Source organism: Dermacentor silvarum, chromosome 6, assembly GCF_013339745.2.
Source record: "Dermacentor silvarum isolate Dsil-2018 chromosome 6, BIME_Dsil_1.4, whole genome shotgun sequence".
Lineage (NCBI taxonomy): Eukaryota > Metazoa > Arthropoda > Arachnida > Ixodida > Ixodidae > Dermacentor > Dermacentor silvarum.
The window spans coordinates 126486263-126504693 of record NC_051159.1 but is presented as its reverse complement, the minus strand read 5'-3'; the positions used below and the strand labels follow the sequence as shown (position 1 = coordinate 126504693).

Below are 18431 nucleotides of genomic sequence, written 5' to 3'. Positions count from 1 at the left end.
TCACTGCCTTAAGGTATACTTTAAGAACAACATACGAAATAATCAAATTTATGTGAACTGGGGTTTTCCGTGTTTCCCAGGGAACTAAAGCGCTAGCCGTTTGTGAAGTACCAGGTATTACATGGTTAAATTTCTCAGTAATTGTTGCAACGGATGTCGAGACGTTCTACCAGAACGGTTTTACGTTCCGAACTGCATGCTTGGAGCATCAAAGCAACACTATACACTCGACAATATATTGCGTGAATATGTGTACAAATGAAACAGTCTTACACGTGCGCAGAACGGACTCTTCCGTAGAGAAGAACCGATAACAATCTGTTGACGCGAGCATTTTATGTACGCTGTCGATACAACACTGATAAAGTCAACAAATAAAGTAATCAATCCAACAAATACGTTGCAAACGAGATGTCCAACAGCTCTGAAAGAAAAAAAAAAAAAGAACTTTAGGAAAATGGCGTAGTTCGGCGCTATTAGTGGACCTAAATATAGGTTACGGTCCTTTTCTTTTTTAAAATGAGAGTATTGTTCCTGTGAATGTTTTATTATTACCGCCCTGCTGCGTTTTGTATAAGTGGTAGTGCTTCTGTGTCAGCTCTGTTGTATTGAGAGTTTTGTTGTAAAGCTGGGGGCGTTGTTTATACTGGTATGTATGAAAGAGTGCAAGTTCTACACATATGGGCGAAATTATGAATGTTATATGTATGTACGTCGATAACCTTTCAGCGTGAAAAAGCTACACAAAGACTGAAGAGAGAAGCACACGACATGAGCGTGTGCGCAGTCCATATAACATATCTACAGCATGTATATACGTACAGCATATGCAAGGTATGTAATTTGTGTAAGTCATATATGCACGGCACGTTTCATGTATAGGTGGCATGGGGAAGAATATCAGAGTGTATAGCACCACATGTATAAAACACTTACTCTTCATAAGACAAGCAGTAGCCGGCGCCGCATTCGTGCACCAACATCTTCTCTATAACTCGTGAATAAAAACTAAGTGTGCGTTCAGAAAAAAGTGCACCTAAATAATTGCAACGTTGTAGGTGCTTTAAGAGCACCGTTGAAGCGTCGGAGCCTTTAAAGCGCTATCTGGTGTAATCATTTATTATAGTGATGTAGATGTAAGCAAACGGCTCAATTACAATTTCCGTTCGAGATAAGGAAAAAATATTTTCTCACAGAAATCATTAGCTGTCTGCCGGAGGTGTTTGCTTGAGGAAGGTTTGCTTCGAGTGGAGGACGCAGCGCTGCTTTCATATGCGATGTTTGGTCAGAAGCTCAAAAAATAAAATGAAGGAATGTGTGAGAGTCCGAAATGCAGGATTCGAGCGATTTCACTTTCTGTTCCGAGAACGAAACCTCGAGATTGAGTCAGAAGATTAAAGCATTCTCATTCCTCTCCTTTCAAGGACATTCGGGGAAGCGAACGGGGGCATTTTTCGTAAGTATTTGCAGCAGAAACTTGAGAACTTGAGACCCCTGCCAGCCACTATACGCTTTGGCTATGCTTCAAACAGAACCGCATGGAAGAGTTCTCTTAGCTGTGTGAGCTGTCGCCCGGCAAGAAATGTTGAATAGAGCATAGAAATGCGCTGAAAGAAAAAAAAAATGAAAACAAAATCAATCGAAGAAATCACCGAGAGGACGGGGAGGGTGGTTTCAGCCGAAACGACCGATCACGTAATTTGCGATCATTGCGTCTCGCACCCAGCTCCACCATATCCAGCACAGATCGATATAGCCGCCCGTACTCGAGGAGGGTCAGCCCGTCACGCAATTTTTTTCTTCTTCTCATTCTTTTTTTCCCCCTCGTGTGATTCCGTTCTCGGAATAAATTTTTGTTCACTTTCGGCGGGAAGTGATACGGGAGAAATGGTTTCCATGCAAAGCCGCTCTCAGTTCAATCCCGCCGGCTCTGCTTGCCAGCGTATGTTTTTATTCTCCCCAGACATCCCCTCAAGCAAAATCCCAGCGACTAGATACCTTTTAAATGAGAGCGGCGAAGTGGGCTTCTTGGTTTGAGTTTTACCTTTGGGTGTTTTAATGTCACTTCTTATTGTCAACCGGTCTTTTACGAACCTGAAAAACTACTTCCGTGATCCGAGGACACCAGCACGTGCTCACATCGTTCTCACATGTGGACAAAGAGTCCATCTCTCTAGTTTCTTTAAACAAAAGCGCCTTTTGTTTACCTAAACACACAGATACAGGTTTACAGATCAAACGGAGTTGCTCTCTTTCACTTTTCATCCTGGATTGCCGTGTTATCTGGTGGAATTTGATGCGTAATAAGCATTCATTTTTTCGTAATCAATTATGATGCAGCAGTGTACGTCCCAAACAAAGAATTAATCCTCTTTAAACCTTTGAAAAATGTTCATTAGATGCTTTACATATAGTGTCGCCTACATCTAGATTTGTGTTGCACCACAATATATTAGCCATATCGTTTCACGTTTAATATTGGAAAGTATTAAAGCCGTTGTCCACGAGGGTGGAAGCTGGATCTAACGAAATTATTTTATTCTTTCTTGGAGAGTGGGTCTGCGCTCTTTTCTGCCTTCCTTACTTTTATGTTTGCCTACATTTCGTGCTTCGGTACACACTGGCCATCTCACCACTCGCATCCGCAAGAGATTATCTTCGGATATATTGATGGATGGATCAAATGAATTGAAGCATCAGTTGAAGCATAGCACGCGACGCTCCAGCATCACAGGGTACAGCTGAAATCTCTGAAAGGAACAGCAAATCAAATTTAAAAAAAGCTAGCGTAGCTTGCACTGGAGGCGCAATCCTAAAGAGAACGGAGCTGATGGGCACCTAGCTAGTCCTGGCTTTTATGCTAGGCTAAGCACTACCAAGTGAACCCTAGCATTTTCCGAAATTTATTGATAATTGATTGATTATCTATTAGATATTGATTGGCGATCAATTGGCTATCGCAAGGTATTGGCCCGTATTTGGGCAAGGCTAAGCACTTGGAAGTCATCCCCAGCATTTCCCGGAATATAATAATTATTTGTCTATTATCGATGAGCAATTGATTGGCTATCGATTGGCTATTGCAAGGTATTGGCCACGTATTTGGGCTAGGCTAAGCACTACGTACCAAGTCATCCCCAGCATTTTCCGAATTTTTCCGCATTAGCTCTTGATTGGCTATCGATAGGTTATCGATGACTGACTAAGCTTAAGTAGTCCGAACCATGCTTAGCTACACTTAGCCAGGCTCAGCTTTGCTAGCTCACAGGGGTATGTGCCATTGCCCCTGGACCCTTGCTGCACTACCCCCAGGATCGGCCCACATTTTTGGATTCAGTAGAGACATTATGCCCGGCACAAACAACGCCGCTGTTAAAATAACTTATGTACTGCACATTACAAGGGTGGACTAATCATAATCCTCTTTTCCGGTAATAAACTGACAGGATTTCCCGAAACAGCGATTTGTATTCCAAAGCTTTAAACAGTGCGCACATCGCTCCGCGGTGAGGCCATGCAGCTTTTTTGACGATTTCTAGACCTCTTGAAGTAGTCTACTGACTCTGCTCGTGTTCCAAGCAAATGCATGGCGCGGAAACAAATCCTCCAGTGAGGACATCGTCCGTGTTTTAGGCCGGACGCCTGGGGCCACAGAAATCTGTCCAGCGCTAATGGACCTCTCGAAAGAGATGCCCATGCGAGATTAATTATTGAAGTGAATGTGGCTCTCTTCGCAGATTTCACTCACGTCACGAACTTCCCCTACACATTTCGCACGCATACGTTTTCATCCATTCTAACTCCTAATGCTTTTCTGAGCATTTGCATAAAATACAGCAAACTGGAGTGGCTAGCATATAGAGCAACGAGAACATGCCGGTGGATGTTTTCTTTTGCACGTCAAAAAAAAAAAAAAAAAAAGAAAAGCTCGATTTCTTTTTTTTTTTTGTTAATATTACTTTGTAAATGCGTGTCGGGAAATGGTGTCTGCCTGATACGCCAACTGCTGCTCTTCGATGTTTGGATAAAATACAACAAAAATGGAAGTGAAAGTGGTAGAAACCAATAAAGAAAACGTTTATCCCCGTGTACCGTTCACAAACCTTCGGAGGGCATGCTGAAATGAAAAACAGCTATTTTGACAGGAGCGCTTAAAGCCTTCCCTATACCGTGGCCCTGATGGCATACCCTCCGCAATTTAAAAGCTTACGGCAGTTTATTTGCTCAAGTATTGACATCTTTATTTAATAACTCTTCCAATGCTTTCACTTTCACTCGCATCTGAAAAACTGCTCGTGTTTTTCCTGTATTTAATTCTGGCTGTAAAACCGACGTCTCGAATTTTCGTCCGATTTCTCTTCTCTGTGCCACGTCTAAGATTTTGGAACTGGCTCTTCACAGCACATTGTATTTTGCTGTGAAGAACTGTCATTCTGAATTAGCATGGATTTCTCACTGGCCACTCCACTATCACAAATCTCGCAAGTTTCATGACGCAGGTCTTGGCGCCGGTACTTCAAAGAGGACAAGTTGACACAGTTTACTGGGACCTCAGCAAAGCTTTCGATGTAGTCGGCCACTCACTGCTTCTGATCAAGCTTACGAGCTTTGATGTTGACTCGTCAGTTGTCAATCTCTTGTGCAGTTATCTTCTTGATAGATCGTGTTATATTATTAACGTGAATGGCCAAACGTCTTTTTTTTGCATGACAACTAGCGACGCCCCGCAAGGATCAGTATTGGGACCCCTCCTTTTTAAAATTCTTCGTAATGAAGTTCGTTCCGCTATTTGGAACTTTTCTTTCGTTATATATATGCCGATGACATCAAGATTTGTAAGGTAATTCATACGGTTGATGACTGTCGCATCCTACAGCCTGACCTGGTTTCTTTTTCTGAGTGGTGCAAAGATAATAACCTCAGCTTGAATGCTGCTAAGGCCAACGCCATGACTTTCACAAGCAAAACAGCAAGCATATCTTTTTCTTATGCTGTAGATCCTGTACCATTGCGTAAGGTCTGTGAGGTCAATGATCTCGGTGTACTTTTTGATACAACCTGACACTTTTATGCTCACACTAAACGCGTTGCACTGCGGGGTATGCGCACTCTAGGCTCTGTTTGCAGACTATCGAGGGAATTAGAGTCACCTACACCGTTCTGCAAGTTCTACACATCTATCTGTCTCCCTCAACTCGAGTATGCGTCGGTCGTCTGTTATGGCTTTTCCAGATCCAACAGTGACATTATAGATCGGGTACCGAAAAGTTTCTTAGCGTATATAATCACTACTTTCCTAACACGGACAGTGAACCTTGTTCTAGCACTGTTGCATTAAGGGCAGTGAACAAGGTTCACTGCCCTTACTTCGCGACCGACGTAATCGCACTGACCTTTGGTATCGTTTCAAAATCATTCCTGGTATCCTCACTTGCCCCGAACTCCTTAGTTGTACTATATTTCGTATTCTGCAAGAGATTCCCAGAGAACATAGACCTTTCCATGTTCCTGCCAGTAATCACCAACACTGAACCGTCCACAAAATACTGCGTCTTTATAACGCGTATTATCATGATCTTGATATTTTTCAAAACTGTCCACTATCGTTCTTTTCCGAGTTTTGAGTTGTTGTGTCATAGCTTCAAGCAGTGTTCAACTGCCTTTCTCCTGCTTTTTCTTTTGTATTTACCTTGCGCTTTGTTGTAAGTTTGCTCTTCGTTTCAAAATTGCTATTTTTATTCATTCTGTGTGTTTTTAAGATTATATTCCCCTGCAGATATTTTGATTTTGTTCTTGTTCTTTAATGTATGTGTGCACCAGCACTCAGACCTTAGGGTTGTTCCTGGGTACGTTAAATAAATATGACTGATTGATTGAGTGATTGATTGATCAGTATGATTGATTGATCAGTATGATTGATTGATCAGATTGACCAATAATATCACTGCATTTAATACTTTACCACTCTTGATTATGTCAGCCTTGCCTCGGCAGAATGTAACTTGCGCAGCACGTCCCCCGTACGATCGACTGTGATTGTGTATTTGTGCTCCCTTTCATTACTCTCTTACTCTAATTTACTGTCCATTTACCTCCCCCTCCCTTCTCTCCTCAGCGTAGGGTAGCAAACCGGATCTTCCCATCTGGGTAACCTCCCTGTTTCCCCTTTCTTCTGTCTCTCTCTCTCTCTTTAGCTTCAGCAAGAGCTCATTTACCGAGAGCACATCTTTTGTCACATGCTTTCTTATATTTAAATAACGTTTTATGTGACGAGTTCACTCCGCAGTGGGAGTGGTACGTCGTTCACATACGTAACATAAGCATACAACTCTGGCTAACTTGAACTAGGAGAAGAAACCACAACCAATTCGCAATGATATCGAGACAAAAGTTCGTTTTGTCTAGCATAGCAGTCTGAGCGCCCTTTGAGTGAGTAAGAACGTGTGGCTTGAGCGAGTAAGAACGTGTAGAAATTACACGAGCAAACACGGTAACTGACACCTCGGTGCTTTGATAGAACACGTTGTTGTGGCCGAAAAAAGACAGTACTGGGGTTTCTCGTGACAGCTCGCCTCTGTTTTAAAGCATCGAACTAAGGCATACTATATATAGGTGGAAACGAAATATCTTATTGAAAATTATGAAGTGAATAATAAAAAGCAAGAAGTCTTTGCTTGAATACTACATTGAGAAAGTGAATGGTGGTTGGGTACGTAAATTAAAATTGCGTGCACTACCGAGTCTTGAATGATTCCCGAATGCAGCATGGGGCTTCACGCTCTTAGACTGTCATATTTAGGAGATGGTTTTTCCCATACAACCGTATTATGTCAGCGTATCCTAAATGCGGGCTTTTAAAGGAATTTACAAGCCATACATGAGCACCTCCCCACTAAAGTAAAGGATGAGGAGCGCGCCGTATCTTTTCTTCCAAGAAATGGAAATTATAGGCAATACAACAAAGCCAGAAGTAAGATGTGGAGCTCGCTATTGAAATCAATGAAACAAACAAGTGCGTTTAGTGCTCGGAAATCCGCCGCTTCCCTGCAGCCAGAATCGGTAGTGCGGACGCTGAGAGTAAGCAAGTATTGATGGAAACCTCGCACTCAAAGCAGCACCAAATCCCCGCTTTGATGCTGCCGTCTGTAAGGTCTTTCTAGTGTCATACGTAAATAAAGAACACAAATGGTATCATTCCAATTCGTATCTGAAAGGTCTTGTTCTGTATTTCTAAATGTCGAAGCTCTTGCGGTTGGAAAAACGCATTGCCTCTGCGCCGTGTCCAAAGCAGTACAGCAATCTCAAAAACACGCCGGAGGTTTCCCGCTTCTCATAATTTCCTTTTAAACAACTCGCAGGCGCAATAAATGAGAAATCCCGTTGCAGGAATGAACGGTATACATAAGCGACATGCAGCGTGCGCATGAGTTTCACCAGACGCCACTACAAGTACGCTATAAGAAGCCCCTGATTTCGTATACTCAGATGAAAATTGTCCACCTCTACCGTGCCCGTTTTCTAGGTATGAATGGACCACTTAATTTATAGTCTTTGCCATCCGATGTTAGGCGTACGGCCCGGTGACCATCTCCAGCACCCATTAAGCAATGCCTCGACAGAAAAGCAGTGGGACAATGCGGGTAATCGACACAGACGACAGCAGAGATTGGACCCTACCATGAAATTTAGGCTGCCACCGAAAATTCAACGCAGCTGTGCCAGTCTTCTGCACAGACTAAGGCTGGGGGTATCGTTTACGCGCGGGTATACGTGCACCTCATGCGACGCGTCGAGTCTCCAGACTGTGAGTTGTGCAATGTGAATGAGACTATAGGCCGTGTGCTTTGTGACAGCCCCAAGTACGTGGAAGAGTGTCATAAGTTGAGCAATGAGCTTACGCGTCTCGACAGCCCACCGTTGTCGGAGGGCGTTATTTTAGGCCCTTGGCATGTCGTTAAATCTAGTTTTAAGACCATCCAGGTGTTACTGAACTTTTTAAAAGTACGGGCCTGGACTGTAGGCTTCGAGCATGCCAAATTACTTGCCATATGTTTTACATCCTCCATCTCTCATCGTCGTCACCCATCTTGCGCCTCTTTATTCCCTCTTACCCTTCCCCCAATGCCGAGTAGCTGGTTAGAGGAATATACCTCAGGCCGACCTCTCTGCATTTCGTATCATTAATCTTCTCTCTCTTTCTCTGTGGGCTGTAGCTGGTAAAAAATGAATGCTGAACGTCTCACCAAAACGGTGATTATGCCGACCGTAACCGGCTCTTCGTTGTTACGACCACCAGCATCGCCTACGCCAATTGGGGCATTCTTCGCGAACACGCACAAATCAAAGACACATTTACGGAGGTAGTCAAGTGGGAACTGAAAGGTTGGTCTCCGAGTAACCTGAGCGGGACCGGCGGCAAATGAAGGCTAGAATTTTGAGAAGGCGCCAGTCTATAGCTATAATGATGGGAGAGAAAACAGAGAACGAGAGATTGCGGGGATGACGATGACTTCTAACTGGTTCACATTTCTTTCGAAACGACAGCATACGCTGTTCTGGAACTAAAAAAAAAAAAAATCAAGAAAGTCATGACATGGCGCGCGTGCATCCAGGAAACTAGGAGAAATAAATCGAAAAAATAAATAAAAAAAAGTAGCGACTTGAAGGTCAACGCTGACCTCCTCGTTGCCCAAGGCTGTATCACTCGCGAATTAAGACCGACTGTAGTGTAATGTTTCGTATTGACTGTATATATATATATAAGCATATCATAATGAGCCAACAAACAATAACACCAAGGACAACATAGGGGAAAATTACTTGTACCTAATAATTGAATTAAAGAAATGATAAATTAATGAAAATGATGAAAAAAGAACTGTCCGCAGGTGGGGAACGAACCCACGTCTTCGCATTACGCGTGCGATGCTCTCACCATTGAGCTACCGCGGAACCGTTTTCCCATCTACTTTCTGGGGTATTTATGTTTTTACAACTAGAACTAACCCTGGGAGTGTTAGCCAGCCCCACCACTCACAAACCATAGAGCGGATGTGGAACATCCTTTCTGCCGCAGGCGTCACGAGCACGTGATCTTTTTGGGTGATGGCAACTGGTCAATAAACCCACATATGCTACCTGAAGGCATCATTGTTGCCGGATTCGAGCCCTCGTTATGTTGTGAACGAGAAGAAAGGGAGCCGAGGGGCCCGATGTTTAATAAGCATATCATAATGAGCCAACAAACAATAGCACCAAGGACAACATAGGGGAAAATTACTTGTACTTGTATTTACTTGTATATATATATATATATATATATATATATATATATATATATATATATATATATATATATATATATATATATATTTGGGGGGGGGGACTGAAAACACATTGCTGACCGGAAAGAACAACAATTTGTCTCTATAGCCAGATATAAGCTACTTCTGGCCACTTGCCCTAAATGCAAAAAAAAAAAGAAAACAAAGAAAGAAAAAGAAAACAAAAAAAGGAATCAGGCCCCGAATTTACAAAAACTTCTTGCGCTACAATTTTTCGTAAGAAATAATTTTAGCCAATCGGAATGCCCGACATATCATTAGCGAAGGCGGCCGCCAATCACAAAGCGAACTTAGGTAAGAAAAGCTTTGTGAGTCTGGCCCTAGGAACTCAGCAAATAATAAAAATCAGAGTCGCTGTCATAGATTATTATTAGTTCTTTTACGGAAATAACTGAAATAATTCTTACAAATTGATGCGTCATTTTGAAATAAGCTCAAGTTCTTCTGGAGTGTAATATAAGGATAATTTTTTAGCAGCACTGATGCACAGCAACACGTCGTATTTCCCACAATAAATTATATATCCATATGTTGATTGTAGTGCAGAGCGCGAAAAAATTACAAGGTCAAGATAAACGAAAGGACTTGTGTTTGTCAGAATTGCCGATTATTATGATTATATCTCTCGTAAACTTATAGTGCTTAGTCACAGATGGCGTTGCCTTTCGTTATATGATGATACCGGGCTATCCCGGGGCCCTTTTCTCTTACTGTAACTACAAGATCAGTAAAAAAGAAGTTGCCTGTTCATAGTAGACAACGGGAATTGAGCGAGCCATCTTTCGCAGTCCCCTGAATTTTCTAGATAGACGCCCTTTCTCTGTGCAAGAGAGAGAGAGAGAGAGAGAGAGAGCAAGGAGAGGAAAAGCAGGGAGGTCAACCAGAAGAGCATCCGGTTTGCTACCCTGCACTAGGGGTAAGGAAAAGGGGAGATAGAAAGAGAAAAATAGGGAGAGAATGAGCACTGAGTACACGTGGGACGATGTACAGGGACACTATAGGCGGTCTCTTAAACCGGTGCACTTCAAATACAGTACTAATGCACGCAACGCTTTTTGTGCCAGTGACGGGTGTAGCCACGGTCCGAGTATCTTTGACTCAGAGAACGGTCTCGAGTCCAGCCGGTTTAAAGTTGTCCTGAGAGAGAGGCGTTGTACGTCGTAGCGAGGACAGGTACACAATAGGTGCTCGATGGTTTCCTCGCACATACAGGAGTCGCATATCAGGCTCTCGGCCATTCCCATACGATGTGAGTAAGCGTTCGTGAACGCCACTCCCAGCCACAAGCGGCACAGCAAGGTTGCTTCGCCGTGGGAAAGGCTAGATGGCAGTTGTAGCCGTAGCAAGGGGTCCAACTTATATAATTGGCAATTGAAGGCACTTGAACTCCATAAAGCTTGTGACGTTTTGCGTGCAAGCAGACGAAGTTCCCTGGCAGTGTCCGTTCTCGCCAAAGGTATTGTACGCGTCTGGGTGTCTTCGTGGGCAGATCGGGCAGCCCTGTCAGCAATCTCGTTGCCGATGATGCCACAGTGAGCAGGAATCCACTGGAAGACTATGCTGTGCCCTGTTTCCAGAGCATGGTGATGTACTTCCCTGATGTCGGATATCATCTGCTCGTAAGTTTTGTGATGTAAGGCTGACTTGATACTGTGAAGGGCTGCCTTAGAGTCACAGAATATGACCCATTTCTGTGCCGGCTCTTCGGTGACGTAGGTCACAGCTGCATGGAGGGCTGCTAGTTCTGCCGACGTAGATGTAGTCATATGTGACAATTTGAATTTAACTGTAACTTGCTTGGCTGGTACGACGAATGCGGCATTTGAGCTGGTAGGTGAGGTCGAGCTGTCGGTACATACATGTATGTAGTCATGATATATCTGGTGCATTAATAGGAGCGTCAGTTGCTTCAGTGCCAGCGATGGATGATTGGCCTTCTTGGTGATTCCGGGAATAGCAAAATTCACTTGAGGCTGTCGCAGGCACCACAGGGGAGATGAAGGCTTCGACGCCGGTGTAAAGGATGACGGTATACACTCTTGATGGGCGCTAATCACTTTTGAAAAGGTCGCTTGAGGTCTCTGCACTGGCAGGGAAGCTAAGTGATGGTCGGGGATCCTTGACAGATGACGAATGTGCGCTCTGAGGGAGTCGGCAGCTACGTGTGTCTGAATCGTATGGTCTCTCGCGATGGCTATTGTTGCTGTTGTTGAGGTGCACTGAGGCAGCGCTAAACACGTGCGTAGGGCTTGACCTTGTATGCTCTCAAGAGCGCGAATGTTCGTCTTGCACGTATTTGACAAAACTGGCAGACTGTAACGAAGGAGTCCCAGGAACAGTACCCTGTACAGCTGCAGCATAGAATGGTCTGGTGCACCCCAGTTTTTCCCGCAGAGAAATTTAAATACCTGTGCAATAGCAAATAACTTCTTCTTCAGGTAGACGCAGTGAGGGGTCCACGAGAGGTTGCGGTCGATGATGACACCCAGAAAGCGATGCATCTTAACATAGGACACAGCTTGACCGTTGATTGAAACTGGATACAGTGACATTTGTTTGCGCGTAAAGCCAACAAATGCGCACTTTTCTGTAGACACTTTTCTCGTAGATAAGACGCCGTCAAGGTTGCCGCCTGCTGAAGCCTGGCCCGCACCTGAGGCCGAGTCACGGCAGAAGGTGCTGTGTTTGCTGTGCTATGTTTGCTGTGCTGTGTTTGCTGTGCACTGGTCGTGCTCCAGCAAACAGGGATGAGCTCTAAAGGCTCTACGGTATTTTCTCGTAGACAGTGAATTGATCAATTCCTCGTCAGCACTATTTAATGGGCAATTTAAATTTCCTCTATGTTCACGTGACCTTTCAATGCTTGTGTTGTTCTTGTAGTCTTAGATACTTTTTTTCTCCTCTGTGATCCACTGACTTGCTCTTTTAGTGTTTCGGCATTGTGGTATAGATTTTTGACAGTCTTTTCATTTGCATTTTTTTAACACGAAAGTGTTTTATGCCGGGGTCCACCAAGACTTCACTGACGTATTTCCGTCACGGAAATACGTCACACGAACATACACGAACATAATACAAAGAAAGAAACCAGAAGAAAAAGTTCCACAAACACGCAAAATTTGGAAATCGAACCCACGACCTCTCGGTCCGCGACGATAGATCGCCGAGCGTTTAACCCATTGCGCCACAAACGCATTTGCAGAGAGCTACACAGACGCGCCTTATATATCTAACACTCCTCCGTGTACCCGCGCTCTTGCTCGGGGCGGTGCCGCCGCCTACGAGCAGAAAAGAGAAGTACTGCATTATGACACTAACGCTATAGTGCCTAGAATATACTATAGTGCCTAGAATATACTTACTAGTGTGCCGACCGCCGGGCGTTTCCAATGGGAGACGCTGGCACCGCCGGTGATGCCTTCCGCCGGAGGCCACCAGACGGCGACACTGTTTGGGACCGTCCTAACCGAGCGGCGCATCACGCGTCGCTTGCGCTTCGGATGCACTTCGGATGCGCGTTCGTAAGCGCAGTCAGTTGCGGCCACCGTTACTAGATTACTCTGCGTTGGTTGCGGCGCGTTGTAGCTTTCGAGCAAGTAGCATGTGGTGCCTCCGCATGTCATTGCTGGGTTTCTTTTCTGTGCGAGTGGTTCGCACTTGTGTCTGTTCGCGGACGCAACCGAGATGTCGTCGCAGAAAACGAGGCGTAAAGACAGCACCTGTTTTGTCCCATATTGTACAACTGGATACCGCTCAAACAACGAGCAAGTCTCATTATTCAGCGCGCCTGCTGACCCAGAACGTTTTGCCGAGTGGGAGAAGTATATAAGAGGGCAGATCGAAGGCTAACTCTGGCGGCTGTCGCTTGTGAGAAACACTTTAATAATTGCTACATTGAGCGCTCGTTCAAAATTAGTCGACGGTGTTTTGCCCATGAAAATGTGCCCTGTTTAATTACCGTCATTTATGGTAATTAATTTAATTTATGGTAATTAGATACAACTTGGTGTGAATTTAGCATTTGTGGACATGTCTCGCATATAATAGTTTACTGTGGAAAAAAGTTACACTTCTTCGGAAACCGCGTATTTATTGGTATTTTTCGCAGAAACACCCGGTATCGTGTAGCGTTATAATGATAACTGTGTGTACGATCGTTTGTAAGTGCAACGAAATCATATTCTTTCGATTACACTTTGCACCTCAACCAACGTTGCGCAGAGCGAAACGGGCTGGGACAGCCCATTGGCGTCTGTCGCACACGCGCGCGTTGGCTAAAGACGCCGCTCGGCATAGCACGGTCCGTACGGCTATCGCCGTCTGGTGGCCGCCAGCGGAAGGCATCATTCTCCGTGCCACCGGAAAGCCCGCGGTCGGCACACTAGTAAGTATATTCTAGGCACTATACTAACGCGCACCGACAGTGAACGCTTCGGTGGTCTCAGCACTACGACGCCTCGATGCCAGCATTCGAAGGGACGCTGGCATCAAGAAGCACTACCAACGCCACCTAGGTGGCGTTCACCGTACTCAGCACAGCGGAGCATGGCCTCCGCAATTAGCTCTGAAAATGTTTCTGAAGTTGATCGCGGAGGCTGCAATTACGACGCGCTGTACGCGCTGATTTGACTCGGTGACGATTCAGTTACGTGCTTTGTCTTGCGCGTTGTATTAGTGTGTCAGTTACGTGCTTCGTCTTTCGCGTTGTGCTAGCGTGTGCAGCGTAGTGCAGCTTCCATATGCACGACGGTTGCTCATGGTCATCGACGTTGGTAGTCGTGATGGAGGAGACGTGCCACCAGGCGTCAGCGTGGGTGCATCAACGCCTAAGGGCGCTTTAGCCACAAAACACCAATAGACATTATATATCAATGTGCAATAAACATTACACTACTTCTGTGAAGACACGTTTCACTTTCGTGTTCTATACCGATTCCTATATAAGAGGGATCAACCACATTTTTTTCGTTATTTCTCCTATCTATGCTCTCGAGATAGCCGGCCCTATACGCGGACAAACTTCCGATATCTTACACTTAATAAAGCAGACGAAGGGACTGAAGTGGTTAATTGTAAAAATGGGACAACTATCTTTGAAAATGATACAACCAGTTATATACTCACGTCCACGTAGACTCCCGACAGCCTGTAGGCCTGTCCCGGCGGGTTCTCGCTGGGAAGAAACCGGAAGAACTCGCGGTGGTTCTTGTACCACTTGACCGAGTACAGGTCGTCCGACTCCAGGTCGAATGAGCAGTTGAGCCACAGGGGGTCGCCCCTGATGACCGCGCTAGGCATATCCAGCCGCACCAGCCGCAGGCACTCACACAGCCCTGCAGCAACGAGGAGAGAGCACGTGATCCTAACGTGATCGGACTGCACAGGACAGGTTACGTCATACGACATTGACAAAAATCAAAAACAAAAACAAAAACAAAACAAAAACAGGCGGTAGGAGAGTCATACAAGTGAGCACATCTCCTGGCAACACCGTTTGTAGAAATCATCTGAATAACTGACTTTGCACGTAAGATAAGGATGCTGTACTTAAACCTGAATCAGTAGACACAGAAACACTACAGTTGCTCTAGTCTTATCCTGTCATAAATTTATAGAGGTGTGCGAATATTTGAAATTTCGAATACGAAGCGAATAATCCTCGCCATTCGATTCGCATTCAATTCGACAAGCAACTGCTCAAATTTCTCGAATATTCGTGTTAGTTCCAATGTAAGAGATAACGACACTTATTTGGAAAGGCTGTCTTCGCCCGCATACGCCTGGTATATAATATATCAGGCTGTCAAGCAGAAGGTTGAAAAAAATATTCTGGCAGAACTCATGTACGATGACTACCTAAGTATGCGAATAGCCGTAAGGCGTCATGTGTGAGAAATGTCACGCAACCAGACTCCTCTCTCGCTTATCCCTCTGGACTAGCCGCGCCTTCTGGCGACGCCACCGTGAATTCCGCGCATTCCCAGCGGCATACATACACAGTTACCCAAGTTGGCATCAAAGAGGTTCATTGAATAGCGGCACATGCACAGTGGCTTAAGCCCGTGTGAACGGCCCACATTTTTAGACCGCAATACCTTCGGAATCCGCCCACGTTCTTAGACTTCACTATATTCGGGATCGGCCGACATTTTTCGTGGATAGCTAGCTAGATAGCTTGATAGCCGGGAAGACAACTGGTCTAACAATGCCGAGAATGCTATTCGCATTAAAAGAATAAGACAGAAAGGCATGTGCCTCGCTAACGTAAGTTCTCGCGCAAAGCGCATACGCTCAAAGAGCAAGGCGAGTTCTGGTAACTTTATTTTGAAAATCTAACTACGTGTCCCGTGTTTAGCTCTTCGAGATTTCTCGCGCCCTCCAAAGCATTGTGTTTGCCATGTGCTGAAGCAGTTCAAGAGATGAAGCGGGAGATGAAGGTAAAACAAAGTTTATACCGTTATTTACCGGTAGGAACTTCATTTATGCCCCTAAAAAAGTGCAGCATAATAGAGTTGCCAGCGGGCCGATTGATAAAGTGAGCGTAAACACGCAAACTGGTGCCCGTTTACAACGTCTGGTTAAACCGTCACGCTAACCAAGACGTCGAGATTCCTCCCTGTTACTCTTGTACACTGAAGACTATGATAAGCCCATCTAATATAAAACACCTAAAAGGCCCCTACATAGATCAATGAATTATAATTATTTCAGAACGGTACTGCTCGGTGTATTATGCAAGAATCGTGCACTTGTGCGACCGTTTCATCAATTAAACACTGATACCGTGCACCGGACTGTCATTCGTCCGTCTGTAATCTTTTCTTTTATAATCTACACCGTAATGCAACTAATTACAGGACTGAGATCATCACTAAAGTGAGGCGTAAGGTTTCTCGCACAGTTGATCAAAAAAAAAAAAAAAAACAGCGTTCGGCACTCTTTCGCCCATTCAGATATTCTGCAATTCTCTTTTCTTCAGTTGACTACTGACGAATGAAATCACCTAGGCAAGGTTATCTCGCAAAATATAACTACTAAACTTTCTAAGCGAACCTAAAAACGTGGGGGTCCGAGAATTTAAATTGGAATAGACACATTGTGTTGTTATTACATTTCTTTCGGTCTTATTTTCTAATAGATCTGATGCTTCTTAGTCACTCTGCGCTGGTGAGCGAAATCCATATCGAACTGTCGATACTTTTCTAGTCTCTTTTTTGTTAAACTCGAATACACTTAATTCATATGGATTCCCACCAGTCCTGATTATTCACGAAATTAGAAATAGTGCAGAACAGATATGCCTGATTTAACTTAAATAAACTTTTTCGTTATGCAAGCGTTTGGATTTGCATTGCACAATTTGCATAAGCAAATTAGGTTCCTTCGTGAGTGAAGATGATAGGCTACTCGGGCATAAATTACTTAAACGACAGACACATTACAAGTGCCTTGTTGGTATAGCTTTGACATTATTTTCTGCCTTCCATTTCTTGGTCCGTTACCATGCATGGAGTAGTCTTTGATATGTCATTCGGCGCTGTAACTTCAGTAAAAAAAATCACTAGCCCTTCCCCTGTCGAGAAAATGGGGGTAAGCGAAGCTTGTTGTGTATGTAACCTTCGTCAGGGTAACGTTCGGAAGCCGTCGCCTCGGGATTCTCTGATCGTCGCTGACGGCGGGCCTCGACTTCGCAAGCACTCGCCTCGAGATCGTCGGCTCTTCGCTGATGGCGAGCCTCGGCTAGGGTAGCCTTCACGCTAGAATCGTCACGTCGACGACGAGCCCTTTCCCGAGTGAGTTCACGCCGGCGTTCACCAAACGCAGCTTGCTCCTTTGCAGAGCGCACAACGCGTGGCCTTCCCATCTGTTTGCCGAAACTGATCTGTGGCGAGGAAAGCCCAGAGGAGCACGCGCCAACCTGTTTTCTTTCAATGTCCCTCCTCGCGACACACCAAACGAACCTGATTATTCGCGCGCGTGTCACGTGATCCGCGTGTCTCGTGAACCGTGAACAGGCGTGATCACGTGCGGGTGTGCGCCGCACGTGATTTCTTTCTTTCTTTCTTCCTTTCTTTCTTTCTCTCTTTCTTTCTTTCTTTCTTTCTTTCTTTTTTTCTTTCTTTCTTTCTTTCTTTCCTCCTTTCCTTGTTTCTTTCTTGTCCCTGGTATGTTGAGCATGGACCCTTTCGGCACTATCGCCAGGATCGGCCCACTTTTCAACGTGACACCACCACCACCGCCGAAACTTGTGAGCCTATAACGCTTCGCTTAAAAACCGGAGCTTTTGATGAGCAGACAAGAAAGACAGCGAAAGAAGTTCGGAAAGCCGTTTGAGTGAAGTAACTTAATGTGGCCTAAAGGCTTCCAGAAGCACTACCGGTAGGAGGCTCAAGATTAAGACGACAGAGACCTCTAATCTTACTGGCACTATCGAGCTTCCTCTCAAGTGACTGATCCTGTTGCAAACCTAATGTATAACATGAGGAACACAGTCCGTGTTGCAATAATTGTTTGAAATTCTTGTAAAAGTACTCCACACACTTCAATACGTAGTTGTTCGTTCGTCGTTTCGCCGTTAACTAAAGCTATTTCTACTGAGAATTCATTCACGTCTAGTTTATCAGCAACATTTTGCACGATGTCATGAACCTTTTTTGGACGGCAGTAATTATATTGGGCTTATAATCACATACAGTTCTTCATTTAAATGGCCAATGCGTTGTCACGTGTAACGTCAAACTACTCCACGTAAAACATTTATGGACTACACGCACTTACAATGTTTACACTCTTAGCAAACGTGCGTGTTATTTCGTTCAAGCATTGCTAGACCGTTTGGAGCCTGACGCTCTAACGCAATAGCTTATTGCTTCTTTTCGTGAGCGCTCATCTTTGAGATACATTTATTCTAGGGGTTTCAAAGTCGCCTGATAATGATTTCATGCGTAATGAATGAAGCAATGCTGGCGAAAAATAATTTGTGTATTTGACTGGGTAGAATGACACATGCATGAATGAATGCGACGCACACACAAACGTTACGCACGGCTTTTACATTGCGTCTCTGTTGAGTGTTCGTTACAATCC

At 44.6% G+C, this 18431-nt stretch overlaps 1 protein-coding gene across 1 annotated transcript in view; it reads right to left on the bottom strand.

Moving 5' to 3' along the window:
- Positions 1-18431, bottom strand: part of LOC119455946 (uncharacterized) — a 162023-nt gene that overhangs the window by 30610 nt on the left and 112982 nt on the right. Inside the window, exon 2 of the mRNA XM_037717495.2 lies at positions 14469-14677. Within this exon, the coding sequence (XP_037573423.1) occupies positions 14469-14677 (209 nt within the window). The remainder of the gene's footprint in view (positions 1-14468; positions 14678-18431) is intronic.